At 42.4% G+C, this 13,886-nt stretch overlaps 5 protein-coding genes and 1 long non-coding RNA gene across 9 annotated transcripts; 3 read left to right on the forward strand and 3 right to left on the reverse strand.

The window, feature by feature from the left end:
- Window positions 1-1,423: 1,423 nt before the first annotated feature.
- LOC124337251 (histone H2A) lies at window positions 1,424-2,035 on the reverse strand. The gene has a single exon (XM_046791356.1). The coding sequence runs from the start codon at window positions 1,973-1,975 to the stop codon at window positions 1,595-1,597; it is 381 nt and encodes a 126-aa protein (XP_046647312.1). The 5' UTR covers window positions 1,976-2,035; the 3' UTR covers window positions 1,424-1,594.
- A 276-nt stretch (window positions 2,036-2,311) lies between these two features.
- LOC124337733 (histone H2B.3-like) lies at window positions 2,312-2,683 on the forward strand. Its single transcript, XM_046791761.1, has one exon. The coding sequence runs from the start codon at window positions 2,312-2,314 to the stop codon at window positions 2,681-2,683; it is 372 nt and encodes a 123-aa protein (XP_046647717.1).
- Window positions 2,684-3,461: 778 nt separating this feature from the next.
- Window positions 3,462-5,376, forward strand: LOC124337356. Of its 2 annotated transcripts, none has more exons than XR_006917252.1 (7): window positions 3,462-3,633; window positions 3,712-3,875; window positions 3,956-4,208; window positions 4,264-4,361; window positions 4,421-4,563; window positions 4,623-4,891; window positions 5,255-5,376. It is a non-coding gene; the product is annotated as an uncharacterized LOC124337356 (long non-coding RNA). The 2 variants fall into 2 exon arrangements; XR_006917251.1 differs by having other exon boundaries at window positions 3,466-3,633; window positions 4,018-4,208.
- A 1,168-nt stretch (window positions 5,377-6,544) lies between these two features.
- LOC124337300 (histone H4) lies at window positions 6,545-6,918 on the reverse strand. The gene has a single exon (XM_046791406.1). The coding sequence runs from the start codon at window positions 6,899-6,901 to the stop codon at window positions 6,590-6,592; it is 312 nt and encodes a 103-aa protein (XP_046647362.1). The 5' UTR covers window positions 6,902-6,918; the 3' UTR covers window positions 6,545-6,589.
- A 264-nt stretch (window positions 6,919-7,182) lies between these two features.
- LOC124337224 (histone H3) lies at window positions 7,183-7,604 on the forward strand. The gene has a single exon (XM_046791328.1). The coding sequence runs from the start codon at window positions 7,194-7,196 to the stop codon at window positions 7,602-7,604; it is 411 nt and encodes a 136-aa protein (XP_046647284.1). The 5' UTR covers window positions 7,183-7,193.
- Window positions 7,605-7,867: 263 nt separating this feature from the next.
- LOC124336945 lies at window positions 7,868-13,863 on the reverse strand. Of its 3 annotated transcripts, none has more exons than XM_046790894.1 (11): window positions 13,639-13,863; window positions 11,144-11,602; window positions 10,867-11,069; window positions 10,588-10,771; window positions 10,291-10,478; window positions 10,047-10,209; window positions 9,611-9,988; window positions 9,384-9,523; window positions 9,113-9,311; window positions 8,700-9,053; window positions 7,868-8,584 (listed from the first exon to the last, which is right to left on the reverse strand). In XM_046790894.1, exons 2-11 carry the CDS (start codon window positions 11,202-11,204, stop codon window positions 8,460-8,462), a joined length of 1,995 nt encoding a protein of 664 aa, XP_046646850.1. In that variant the 5' UTR covers window positions 11,205-11,602; window positions 13,639-13,863; the 3' UTR covers window positions 7,868-8,459. The 3 variants fall into 3 exon arrangements, with proteins under 3 accessions (XP_046646850.1, XP_046646849.1, XP_046646851.1); XM_046790893.1 differs by having other exon boundaries at window positions 10,588-10,780; XM_046790895.1 differs by lacking the exons at window positions 10,867-11,069; window positions 11,144-11,602; window positions 13,639-13,863 and having other exon boundaries at window positions 10,291-10,525; window positions 10,588-10,738.
- Between the last annotated feature and the right edge of the window lie 23 nt (window positions 13,864-13,886).

Consider the following 13,886-nt stretch of genomic DNA (forward strand, 5'->3'; position numbering starts at 1 on the left):
AACACAATTTGTTTTACTTCACTGGCGACTTGGCGAGTTTCTGGACCACTTCAGTGATCGCTTCCGTCCGCTGTTACACACCTGCAGTCACTCACCACGTGATTATGCCCAGGTACCCAACAATTGACTTATTTTCGTAGGTTATTTACTAATAGTCTAGTTGCGTTAAACTCTGTCTGTGTAAAAGTTTCCAAAATCAGGTCCTTCTTACGTGCAAACGAAGTTTTTACTTGGACGTTTCTTTTTTCTAACGCTAGATGGCTTTTTAATAATTTGCAGCTGTCAAAACAGTCAAATTCTTTGCACTTAGTTATCTCTTTAAACAATTATCAGCAGTTATTTTGTTGAAATATTTAGTGATAACTGACGATTACTATTCCACCAACAAAGCTCACGTGTTAGATTTTTTAAAATGTGTTATTTTTTTCTACTTCCGGTTTTCTCATTTCAGTCAGTAGTTCAGTTAATATTCACTCGACGCAATAAAGAACCACATATTCGTGATCCTCGTAAAATTTGTGGTAAAGTTCATGTTATTTTTTGTACGTACGAATACTTCCGATTTTGGCCGATTTCGTTTAAATCACACCTAATCGACCCCAAATTTTTTGGAGATCACGAATATGTGGTTTAATTTGATGACAGCTCAATGGTTGAGGAGCTGTGGTTACTTCCGGTATACTTCCGGAAATAAAACAAAAAAACAAGCAAGTGAACTTTGTTCTGTTTACAGTTCTCAATATTGCAAGCTTGATTTTAAGTTAAAAAATTGCATCTTTAAATCTTTGAGCTAAAAAACCTGACTATTGTTTCTATCTGTACTATGTAACTTTTATTTGCATGTCACTAAATAAGAATTGTTTTCTCTTTATTCAGGTAATGCAGAGGAAACGTCGAGAAGATGGACACAAAAACGTCGCCGGTATCTCCAAAATGTCAGCGCGGATCATCATTTGTTAATGGTAACATGTTTGTGTTAGTTAACCCGTTGGCTGCCACGCCTTTGTTCTCCCCTAGCTCCTTAGCACGGGCCGCGCTGTTCAGTCTCGTGGTTTACATGCCGCGGGGTCGGACAGTCGCACCAGCCCCATATTCGCCGTAAGGCCCCGTTAGGCAGTGCACCATAGGGACTTTCCCCTTTTCGATACGGTGATGGATTCTAGAGGCGTGCATTCCATCTTCTCCTGTCACCGTGTCAGCCCGGACTTGTCAGCTATGGCAAGTCCCACTTTGGTCATGGATCCTTCAGACGTGGCGCGCAACCTACGGGTTGTATGGCGTGGCAGCCAACGGGTTAACTTAAGTGTATGTATGAATATGTGTATGTGACTGTAAAATGTGGTGGAATTGTGGGTGGAGGTGGGACAATAAAGCAATTCCTACAAAAGCAGATGACACTAATATTTTAATTGGGCTATGCTAATAAGGTTGAATCAAAACAATTAAGAATGCCACCTTGCGATGAATCAGTGAACGTTATCATTATCACAACCGGATTGAAATGCAAATGTAGCACAGCAAATTCCTTTTTTTCAAAATTATTTGGTGGCCCTTAAAAGGGCCGTTTGTTTAAAAGACGAGAGGGAAGAGAAATTTAAGCCTTGGCAGGTTTGTCGGTCTTCTTGGGCAAGAGAACGGCCTGGATGTTGGGCAAAACACCACCCTGAGCGATGGTAACACCGGAGAGAAGTTTGTTCAACTCTTCGTCGTTGCGGATGGCCAATTGCAAGTGACGAGGGATGATACGAGTTTTCTTGTTGTCACGGGCGGCGTTACCGGCCAACTCGAGGACCTCAGCGGCCAAGTACTCCATGACGGCAGCCAAGTAGACGGGGGCGCCGGCACCGACGCGTTCAGCGTACGATCCCTTGCGGAGCATTCGGTGGATACGACCGACGGGGAATTGAAGTCCGGCCCTGCTGGAACGGGTCTTTGACTTTCCCTTGACTTTGCCTCCTTTGCCACGGCCAGACATGTTAAGATTGAGAGTAAGTTAACGCGGTTCCTCAAATTAAGGAACAACTGATATAAACAATATGAAAAATCAGGTTTATATAGTCGCTTGATGTCGGATTCAGAATAAAATTTTGGTAGCCAACCAGAAAATTTTTACTTGCCCCGCCTTTCCTTCTGCTCTCCCTGATTGTGTTAGTAGATCCGCCCCCGAGTGAACATCTGCTGTTACACGTAAGTCTCTGGAGACGCGAGTTTTGGCTACCATCAGGTAGTGAGGTTGAGCCAGCTTCAATATAAAAAGGAAATTTGAAGTGAAAGTCGTTACTTTCCTTCTCAGATTTACTCAAGTCCTAGAATGCCCCCTAAAGTAAGCGGAAAAGCTGCGAAGAAGGCCGGCAAGGCTCAGAAGAACATTGCCAAAGGAGACAAGAAGAAGAAGCGCAAGAGGAAGGAGAGCTACGCCATTTACATCTACAAAGTATTGAAGCAGGTCCACCCAGACACTGGCATCTCCTCCAAAGCCATGATCATCATGAACAGCTTCGTCAACGACATTTTCGAGCGTATCGCTGGAGAGTCGTCCCGTCTTGCCCACTACAACAAGCGTTCGACCATCACTAGCCGGGAAATCCAGACGGCCGTCCGTCTGCTCTTGCCCGGTGAGTTGGCCAAGCACGCCGTGTCTGAAGGCACCAAGGCAGTGACCAAGTACACCAGCACCAAGTAAATTGTCTCCGGTCTTCTCTTTCAACCCAAACGGCCCTTTTCAGGGCCACCAAACGTTTATAGAAAAGAAAAATACTTCACTGCCACACAGCTTCTTACTCAAGTGATAAGTTCTACTTTACGGTAGACAAATGCAAGCGCATGATCAGGAAATAAATTTATAAGGAAAGTATAAAAATAATCTCAGACTTTTACTTACTACACCGACAAGTACTATTTCATATTTTGATCGTATGATTGAATTTAATTAATTTCCCGATAGGGATTTATCGGCAAACGACCCTGTCCTCCTCCCACCCACCACCCCACCCCACCCCACCCGACCCCACTCCACCCACCTCCCACTCCGACTGTGCGACGACGTCTCTTTCTTCTACGGCTCGATGGCTGTTTTCGGGGTTTTTCACTCGATTTCTCTCTGGGAGGTGGCGCTGTTCCTCTCGGAGAGATAGGGAAACGATTTTCGTCTGGGGGGTTCCATTAATGTTTTATACGATTTGCGGGGTTTTTCGTGACGGTATGCAAATCGCGACCGTCTTGTAGAGGAGATGTTATTACAAGGAGCCGTCGTGGTCCCGCTTGGATTAAAGGATAGGGGTCGGCGTGAGATAAATCGAAGAAAGAATGACTTTTTTTTAGTTATTTTTTCTTCCGTCAGGTGGTTCTGACGCCAATCCATAATTCAAGGCCGACGAACTTCAACGCGGCCTTGGATTGGAATCCAAAAACAAAACAAGGCTGGCTGCTATTCAAAAACAAAACAAGGCTGGCTGCTAATCAATCAACTGAATCAAGACAAGTTTAAAGAAAAATGTATGTAGTCAAATTTTAAATAATGTATAGGTAGTATTATCCTTTGATTGTAAATTGTTTTCCCTACTACGTAAAGCTGGTACAATAGCCGTACGGTTTTTTATATACCGAAAAGCATTCATTCATCATGGAGTCCAGGTATAATTAAATTCTGTTGGTCTCTTATTGAAATAAATTGTCCTTACTTAACGAAATTCAAATTTGGAAATATCAAAGGATGATTTACGATGTGATGGTAGAACAATGCTGGATTATCACCCTTTAATTCTTGAAACTACATTAGTTTCCAATGCCAGTGGATCGGCAAGGCTGAGACTTGCAAACTCATCAACATCTGGAAAATGAAATTTGCAAATTCCTACAAAGATCCTATGCTTCAGGTGATACAATTAATTTATCTCAACTTTCTTTATTGACACGACAGCAACATTGGGTCTTGTATGTTGACATATTGATATAGCTGATGTGATATTTCCACCAATCAAGAAATTATCATGAAATATTTTAATGGCATTAAAATAGATTCTTGAATGTGGAGGGAACCCTTATGATGTAGTGTCATTGGCTGAGAAATCGGCTCTTTATACAACCCAAATTCCATTAAAATAGCAACCATGGACGGATATCAACCAGATCTGGAGCTCTAAGATGATCCTTATGTTACCAAGAGACTAAACACAGAGAACATTCCTTGTGGACTGACTTTGATGAAGGTTTGTAAGTTAAAACTTTAAATTTGAAATAAATAGTCTAATACTAAGTTTTCAGGAGGTGGTGTCCTGGTGGCACGTTGCGAACATGACGCTATCACCGTTGGATCGGCTGGTGATAACCAATTTATCAACATCAAAGAATGGGACTCAAGGGTATGCATATTTACTGTTCGTAATGAAACTGTGTCTTTAAAATGATTTTGTACTTCAAGTTGTCTGGTGAAGTCGAATGGCGCCAGAAACTGGACACTCAGCGAGGTGCTGTTCAGGCCAACGAGCTGAAGAATAATGCATGCAAGCTAGCAAAATGGACTGTGCAAGCTCTGCTCGCCAACTCTGATTGGATTAAATTCGGGTATGTGAAGGCTCCTGTTGTCCTTCGAACATTATTGTAACTAATATTGATTGCTTCAGATATGTATCCCGTATGCACATACGAGATACATCGCGTCGTGTAATCCTTGGAACACAGCAGTTCCACCCGTCAGATTTCGCATCGCAAATCAACCTTAACATCGACAATGCTTGGGGCATTCTCCGTTGTATTATTGATTTGTGTATGAAGGAAGAGGATGGCAAATATTTGTTGGTGAAGGATCCTAACAAGCCCGTCATTCGCCTTTACAAGGTGCCCGATATTACGTTTGAGAGCGACGATGAAGCATTTTTCGGAGAAGGAGAAGGTTTGAAACCAATCAATATCGTAACGTGCGTGTGTAACTGCTGGCTTGCTATTTTTGCTTGGTGTTGGCCTCTCTTTTTTTTTTACTATCAAAGATTAAATAAACACGTCCAAGCAGTTAATCAAATTTCCCTACATTTGTACGCCGTGTTACGTTTTGCTTGAATTCGAAGCTCGAGCTTTGTATTTATGTATAATATCTAACCACTAGTGGAAGTGCTTGGCTTCTTGGGGGAAAAAAACCTAATTAGATATGCGACATGACTTAAGGTAGTTTTAAAAAAGGCGCTATAAAACGCATGATTTCATAACGACAACTACGAAATGGTAAATAACAATGTATTCATTTTTTACACATGAATAGAAGACGAGTAACGGCTGATACAAACAAAAGAACAGCTCTTCCACTAATTCCCCAATCTACAACAATACTACGTTTGTAATGATCGTTACATGGAATAAAGCACTTATGAAGCTTCCAGTTTACTTATACAGCGTTACTTTGATTGATTTCATCAAAAACATACCCTTATTTGTCTTGAGCGAGATTGATGTCTTCAGGTGGGTTACTGCAGTGAACAACAATTATGATGTTCGTTTCAGTCATCGGGTAAGCAAGCCAACGAATATCTTGACCGATCCCGTGAACTTCCTTTTCAGTAGATTCAGCAAATCTTTTCACAATTGAATTAGGGGTAGCACCTGATATGGGCTCGACTTTTAGCATAACCATATTCGTCTCTACGGTATATCGATCAACTTCCACAACGCTTTTTCCAACCTCTTGCGCAGTAACAGCCAATTGACCAATTGTTTGGTGAAAATATGATCTTGAGCTACCCTGGTAGGTCCCTTTGAAAGTGACAAAATTCCGGCTGCGGCCAAAATACCCGCCTGCCGCATTCCTCCTCCAAGTGCTTTTCGACAACGATGAGCCTGAGTATGAGTGTTATTGAATACCTCCAGTTCATGTTGATATCCATCCATGGTTGATATTTTAATAGATGGAATTTATGTTGCATAAAGGGCCGATTTCACAGCAAATGACACTGCATCATAAGGGTTCTCTCCACATTCATGATCTATTTTAATGCCATTAAAATGATTCATGAGAAATTGTTGATTGGTGGAAAAATGAGAAATTGATGATTGGTGGAAATATTGACAAATTCCCCCAAAAAAACCTAAACCCCGTGAAAAAAAAACACCCTATCGGGAAACTCGCGCGCGAAGCAAGGGATCGGCATATCTTAAGTCTGACATTGATGGTACGGCGTGGTGCTGAATGAATATGGTGGATTTGATCTAGGTTGTTCAAAAAGTCCATGCCAAGAAAAACTTCATATCCATTCATTATCCAGACCCGAGGATTCTATCAGCATTTCCATTTTGCTATAATTTTTCTGCATTATCATCCTAATGGCATTAATAGTTTTAGTATCAGTTATCAAATGACGGAACTAAAAATAAATTCAACAATTAAATCATGAAAGGAACAATAGCTTTTTTATCAGCATGATTTACTGTAAAAGATAATTCTATCGTACGGGTACTTTCGTACGACATATATATAACATATTCAAATGTAACAAAGACAAACGTAGTTAAATCGAGACCTTTCTTTAAAAAGATGGTGGCCCTGAAAAGGGCCGATAAAATTGAGATCGAGGATTCGAGGTTTGAATATTAAAATCAATGTTTAACCGCCGAAACCGTACAGAGTGCGGCCCTGGCGTTTCAGCGCGTAGACGACGTCCATGGCCGTCACCGTCTTCCTCTTGGCGTGTTCAGTGTAGGTGACGGCGTCACGAATCACGTTCTCAAGGAACACCTTCAACACACCGCGGGTCTCCTCGTAGATGAGACCAGAGATTCGCTTGACACCACCACGGCGGGCAAGACGACGGATGGCCGGCTTGGTGATTCCCTGGATGTTGTCACGCAAAACTTTGCGATGACGTTTGGCGCCTCCCTTGCCGAGTCCTTTTCCTCCTTTGCCGCGACCAGTCATTTTCAAATGAGTTTCAGAGAATTGAGAAAATTACTGAATAAGTGTACTGTGTAAAAGTACAAAGTTTATATACCCTCCAGACCCCTGGAAAGGAACGCCCATTGGTTGAACCCTCCCCCCACGCCATCACACCAACAAAGAGAATTTCCGTTATCAATTTTCTTTCCCTCCCATTTTTTGAACTAACCAATCCCTAGCCAAAGAACTCACTTAGTTCCTCAACGTCCGTCGACTCCCTACATATACCAACCGCTTTTCTGCATACATTATCCCAAAATTTCAGTCGTTCGTCATGGCTCGTACTAAGCAGACCGCTCGTAAATCCACCGGTGGCAAGGCGCCCCGCAAACAGTTGGCCACCAAAGCCGCTCGCAAGAGTGCGCCGGCCACTGGAGGAGTCAAGAAACCCCATCGTTATCGTCCCGGCACCGTCGCCCTTCGTGAGATCCGTCGCTACCAAAAGTCGACCGAGCTTCTCATCCGCAAGTTGCCATTCCAGCGCTTGGTCAGAGAAATCGCCCAGGATTTCAAGACCGACTTGCGTTTCCAGAGCTCGGCCGTCATGGCCCTGCAGGAGGCCAGCGAGGCTTACTTGGTGGGTCTTTTCGAAGACACCAACTTGTGCGCTATCCACGCCAAGCGAGTCACCATCATGCCTAAAGACATCCAACTCGCTCGCCGTATTCGTGGTGAACGTGCTTAAGCGATTTTTTCCCTTTTGACTTACCAATCGGCCCTTTTCAGGGCCACCAACATTTCATTGAAAAGAAATTTACAGACCGATAGTTGCCATCAATTCGTAGATAGAGATTTAAAGTTAAAAAAGCCCCGCAATATCTGAATAATCATCTACATTTGTAACATGTTGGCTTTCATTCTAACAAGATACTTTACAGTTATATTCGTAGTACTTTCTACAATCCACTTACCTTTGCTCACAGTTTATCCATCAGTTCTTTAATCCAAACAGCTGGGCAAACTAGTAGCATACAAACACAAGAAATACCATTGTCACTTTGAGCCCACTTTTCAGAGTAATCACTACGCTGCTACAAAGTGAAAATCATTGGTACTACGGGAAAATAAATATTTCAGTTCGAAGTATCTTCTGTTGACAATAATCTAAATAGATAAGAAGAAAGTCTAGAATTCAAAAGATTTAAAACAACCAGGCACGTAGACACCAGATGCATTGCTTTAATATTGAACTAGATATTGTTTTTATTATGTTACAACTAATTATAGAGAATTTAACTAAATTTCGTTTTTCAAGACAAACATTTTCGACAATTGTTAGCTCTTTCCTAAAATGATTTAAATCATCATAATTTCGAATGTCAAAATTCTCCCTCTTCAAAGACACAAAAGAAAACGTCATTTTGCCAGGCAATAAACTAAAAGTTGTGGTAAGCAATTTCGTTATCGTCAGTAACGACAAGAGGTAAAAATGTCATTTATCAAACGAAAAGTAAAAGGCGACAGAGATAAACTCAACACGAGAAAGAGCCGGAGCTATATCGTTCTGTAAATAACCGACATTGGCATTAATGGGCTCAGACTAATAAATTTTCAACAGGACCACGATGTGTGTTAAAAACCACATGCCCTCGGCGGTGAATAAAGAGTCTAGACCGCAGAGCAGCCGACTGTTACCATTCTTCAGTTGTTGTCCATCGCTGGCGGCTGTAACAAAACAAGGAGAGAAAATCGTTTAGTATTTTACTTGGATAATTTACTGTTTCTCTCCTTCCTGAATTCGAGCCGTTATTTATGTTTGTTTGTTTGTTTCTAGACGTACTTGACACGGCCAAAATGTAGGAAGCCGAGACACCCGATTGTTGGTGAGTGCACTTGTAAGTGCCAGCTGCTTGGCTGGAAATATTAGTCCAGCTCAAATGACTTAGACCGTATCCATTCCGTCTAGTTGACTCCGCAATCCTCCCCACTCCGTCCGGGCCGGGCCCGCTGCCTAATTCCAAAGTGACGGAGACGTTTTGCTCATCACGCCGAGTCCAATGCCACGTCAGATTGGGGAGATTGTCTCGATCCTGCTGCTGCCATTCTTGACTGCGGCAAGTCAGTTGGACAGCATCTCCTTCCGCAATCGTTCCGGCCTTGTTGCCGTCGCTAAATGACATTGTTAACTCGATCCCTTTTCCAGAAAGTAAAATGAAGACACTGACGTCAATTTCTGTCATTTGAAATTGATACCTCGAACCCTTAGATACAATTCGTGCGTAACAACTGCCGATCGATGCCTGGACGGGCCTTCCAGGTAATTTTTACGGCCGACGCATAGGTAGGTGCCTTCCGTCTCCCACGAAATCCTTTTAGTGTACTTGAATCCTTCAAAGACATTGTAGGACCAATCGCCCATGTCCTTATTGCTATCCTTAGCGGGCGAGTAAACCTAGATTTCAAATGATTCATTTATTTTTTTTAAACTCTTGATTAATTAAGAGCGCGGGTGATTTTGATTTACTGTGACTGGAGTTCCATCATCGGCTATTCGCTCGAGAGACATTTGAACGGAAGGATGAGTTGGTCTGCAACCAATCATGGCTTCCTCTTTGCCAAACTCCAAATATTTGTTCAATGGGGCAGCGACTAACGCATTCCAGTCTAATGTCAATTGCAATAAAGTAAAAGTTAATCGTTAATTTAAGGTTGAAGTGATTATCGGGTGAAATGTTTTTAAATGTGTCTGACCTTGAATGAAGACGTATTGTCTGACTGAATTGCTGTCATTATCGGCTCTGTGGCACGTATAATAGCCCGTGTCCAAGTGGCTGGCGTTGGTGATGGTCAGGACGGAATAGTCCGACTGTGAGCTCTTGCCGTTGGCTTTGGCCAGCGTGGCGACGACTCGCTGGCCAAGATTCTTGACTTGGGCCGTGTCGTAGTCGTCGTTGTGGAAGGCGAACGGCAGCCGCCAATTGACATTCCACTGGTGAGCGGCCAAAGCGTCCGTTTTACAGAACAAACTAAAAGTAGAGCCCGACGGAAAGATGAGAAACGGCGTAGAAGTCGGCCTAATGCGGGGCCGCTGGTCCTTGTCGTCTTCAACGGCTTCCTTCTCCACCGATTCTATTTTAAAAATACCAACAGACATTATAAGAATTGATTTCGTCAACATTCCGGTTACCTTGGACGATGAAAAAACTGTAGAGGGACCATTTGGGTACGGGGCACGTGCTGTTGAACGTGACGGCCCCGCACCTGTACTCGCCGCTCTTGGGATGACGAATGGCGATGCCCCTGTAGTCGGCAAACGACCAGTTGAAATAACTTTTCGCCGAGAGATCAACCTGTGGTGAGAGAGAGAGAGAGTAAAAAATGGCGTCATAAGCGGCTTTCGACGTCCAAAGATTATCAAGACATTGTAATACCGATTCCCATAAAGTGTCTGGCGAACCGATTTGCGGTAGTTTTCTCTTCTGCAGAGCCAAATCCACCATGGAGAAATGCTGGCTGGGGAAATAGTTGAAGCAGGGCACGACAAACAGCTGCTGCGAAGGGTTGCCGACGACGTAGACGCTCTTCAACGGATTCAGCTCGACGCCGACGGCTCCTTTCCCTGTGTGCAGCCAAGACACGGAGGTTGACGTCACGAGAGTCAATTGTCTGACATTTGAAATTGGATATAAACAAAGGAGAGAGAGAACCAAAGGGGTAAGTGTGCGTACATGAGATGAAGATGTGTACACATGGAAAGGTTTCAGATTGAGCCTTCAAGTCGACTGGATCGACGCCAACGGGGTGACAAGTGTAACGTCCCGAATCGGATCTCTTGGCTTTCACGACGCTCAGAACGGCTACAAAAACATCTCCTTCGCGTAAAGTCGTCAGATGGGCACGTTTCTGTAAATCCTGTGGCATCTTTTGTCAAACAAAAAAGAACCAGAAACAAAAAAATCCGGGGGATTAGAATTGAGTGTAACAAAATTAAAATCTGTTTGATGTACCTTGATCTGGATGTTATCCAGTTCGTCGCTGGAATGAACGGGTAGAGCCCAGGTGACATTACCTGGGCGGCTGGAAAAGCACGTCAGATTGAACGAAGTGTCTTCGACGAAGCCCGCCGCTGGGCCAGACGGCCTGATGGTGATGCCACCACCATCGGTCCATTTCGTGGACAGGACAAGGAGCAGTAGAAAAGCTGTCCTCCCTCGAAACACAAATCAGAGAGGTCCTGACACGAGCAATAAGGAAAATTTGTGTAAAACATTTCAACGCTTTTACTTCGAGTCCAGATGTGTAGGTACTGGGCGACGATTGGCGACGACGGCTGTCTGGTGGACATGATGGGCTTATAAATCTCACAATCAAGAAAACAAATATCCGAGAGGGAGCTGTTGGATGAGACGTGCAAAATGGATCGCCATCAAAGGCGTTGTGTGAACGCGCGCCAACATATCTTTTCCTTGTGATTATAAACCATTATGACATCACTGTGGTGCAGCGATGGTGAAGCGATATAATAAAAATTGTCCATCTGATGGGACGTATCCGCCTTGATTGGTGAGAAAAAGGGGAAAGGATGAAGAGACTCTGGCCAATCAGACTTCCATCAACACTCCGCAGAGAGCGGACGTTGTCATCAAATCATTAACTTATTGCATTGATGCGAGTGTGATCTTTTCGGTTCCATGATAGCGCCCATCCGGGTGGAGGACCCGCACTCTTCGAAATAATTTTAAACTAGATAAATAAATAAATAAATAAGATTTAATACAAATATTTTAAAGTTAAACGACAACATTTCATTGACAAGGTATTTACAATTTTGGCTTTTAGACCAAAGACCCAAATGAATATAGAAATATATTTTACATTTATGAATTGAATTAAAATGTAAGAAAACAAATTGAAGGGCCATGCGATATGAAACCGGAAACTTCTTTGATTACTAAACAATTCCAAGAAATATTATGAAATCGAGTTGTAATGTTTGACCATTTCGCTATTACGTCAGTCTGTCCGGTACAATTTGATACAATATCCTAAATGTTCATTCTACGATAAGGCCTGCATGTGCAATACGTAGGTTTCCTTTCATGGGATAGAGAGAATATGAACAAAATCATCACCAACTATTAAACGCGAGGGATTTGGGTTTCAATAGATTACTGGAACTGGAATATATTTCCCAGGCGGTCACGTCCGCACATGCTCGCACGTTTTATTACGACGCGCCTGTAGGTGAATAGGACACGCTTGCCCTTGACTTGGTCAAAAGAATGGTTTGATTTTTCACTCGTTCTTTTTTTAAAAAGCCATCGATGTCTAAAGTGGAAAATTCTCTTTTGGTCATTCAGGCGAAAATGTTTTCAAGGTGGGTATATTACATAAGATAAGGTGATATAAAAAATACCTCTGCCCTATAGTACGATTTTCCAGCATTAGATGGCGACTCGATGAAAATTGACGCAACAATTTCCAGGAGATTTTTTAAAAAATAAACTAAAATCGGTTTTAAAAGATAAGTGGAAGGGGGGGGGGGGAATTCACTAAATATGGTGTCATTTGAATAAATATTTGGAATAAGGATTTTAGGGTTCGTTCGGGACTGAACTAAAACTGTTGGAATGAAAGAAAGAAAATAAGAAAAGGATTCGGCGCACCTGAACGAAGAGAAAAAAACAAAATAAAAGAAAATTCTTTTCAAAAGTGCCGGGTGCCGGCCGGCTGGTGGCATCCAGCTGTCCGGCCACGAATCCTTTTAAAGTTGGACGTAAAAGGAAAAGTCGTTTTCAATAGCGTCGATCTTGCAAGAAAGTTCCACGATTTTTTCGTTGTTGTTGTATGTAGTTGTGTAGACCCATCCGTTATATAACAGGTGGGAGGGGCCGGGCAGCAGCCTTATGAAAGAAATTTTAGCCCCCCCCGATTATTTTCCAAACATTTATTTATGCTGGTTGTTGTTGTTGTTTTGTATTCTTTCAAAAAGGCAAGGAGAGAGAGAGAGAGAGGGGAAAAAATCGTCTAAAAGGAGCGCTGAGTCGCTTATTGCGAAACCTCGCATCCGGGTGAACAAAAGAAACCTCGCGGCTGCTCTCTCACCACTGCAAGAGAAAAAAAGCGTTAGACGATATACACACACACAAACGGTGAATTCACGAAAACGTCAAACCATCAAAGAAATCCTCTAGGCTAGTCTCCCCCCCAGCCCATTCAGCCGAAATAATACTGACAGAAACTAATAAGCTTCTGCGAGTTGAAAGTGTTTCGAGCCTTGCGAAAATCAAAACGTCGGTCTATTTGGCTTGGATCGATCTCGATGATTAATGGAACCCCAAAAGAAAAAGTATGAACTGAACAATCAAGAGATTCAGCCATCAAAGTGAATAACTCAATTAGAGTTTATGTGGGCTGAATAACTCATTGGACTGTTGCAGGTTTCCCTAAAATTCCAGACAGACTTCTGGTTTACAGGTTACTTGACATAAACAAGCAAGTCATAATAGATGGCGGAACAGAACAAAAAAAGCAAACAAACAAGAAAGCTATAAAAGTCTTGAAGTAAACAAGCAGAGAGCATTAAAAATGGAAAATCATTTTTTCCCAAAAGCTTGAAAAGAATGTTTGCCTAATTCATTGGAAAACCGATAAAGAATACCCAAAGCACGACTGATACCGTATTTAGTGCATGTCTATAAAAGAAGAATGTCAGCCTTGCACTGGAATTTCTTTTTGAAAGACATTTCGAGAGATAGTCACATGTTATTTATACAGACCTCTAATGACTGATCACTGATGGCAACCTTACGACCAGGTAGTCGCCATCAAGTCAGAGAAGAAATTTAGAAACTCGTAATCGGTCAGTCTAAGAATACTTAGAATAGCCATGAATAATACAACTAAATAATATCTTCGAGGTCAATGGGTGTATAATGCAACCCCATTGCGTTTCCTATCGACTCTAATCAGTTCCAAACGAAAAAACTGACGTTTCGTCGTCTGCTAAAATGTCAAACCCTAAACA

The sequence above is a fragment of the Daphnia pulicaria genome, chromosome 4 (genome assembly GCF_021234035.1).
Source record: "Daphnia pulicaria isolate SC F1-1A chromosome 4, SC_F0-13Bv2, whole genome shotgun sequence".
Lineage (NCBI taxonomy): Eukaryota > Metazoa > Arthropoda > Branchiopoda > Diplostraca > Daphniidae > Daphnia > Daphnia pulicaria.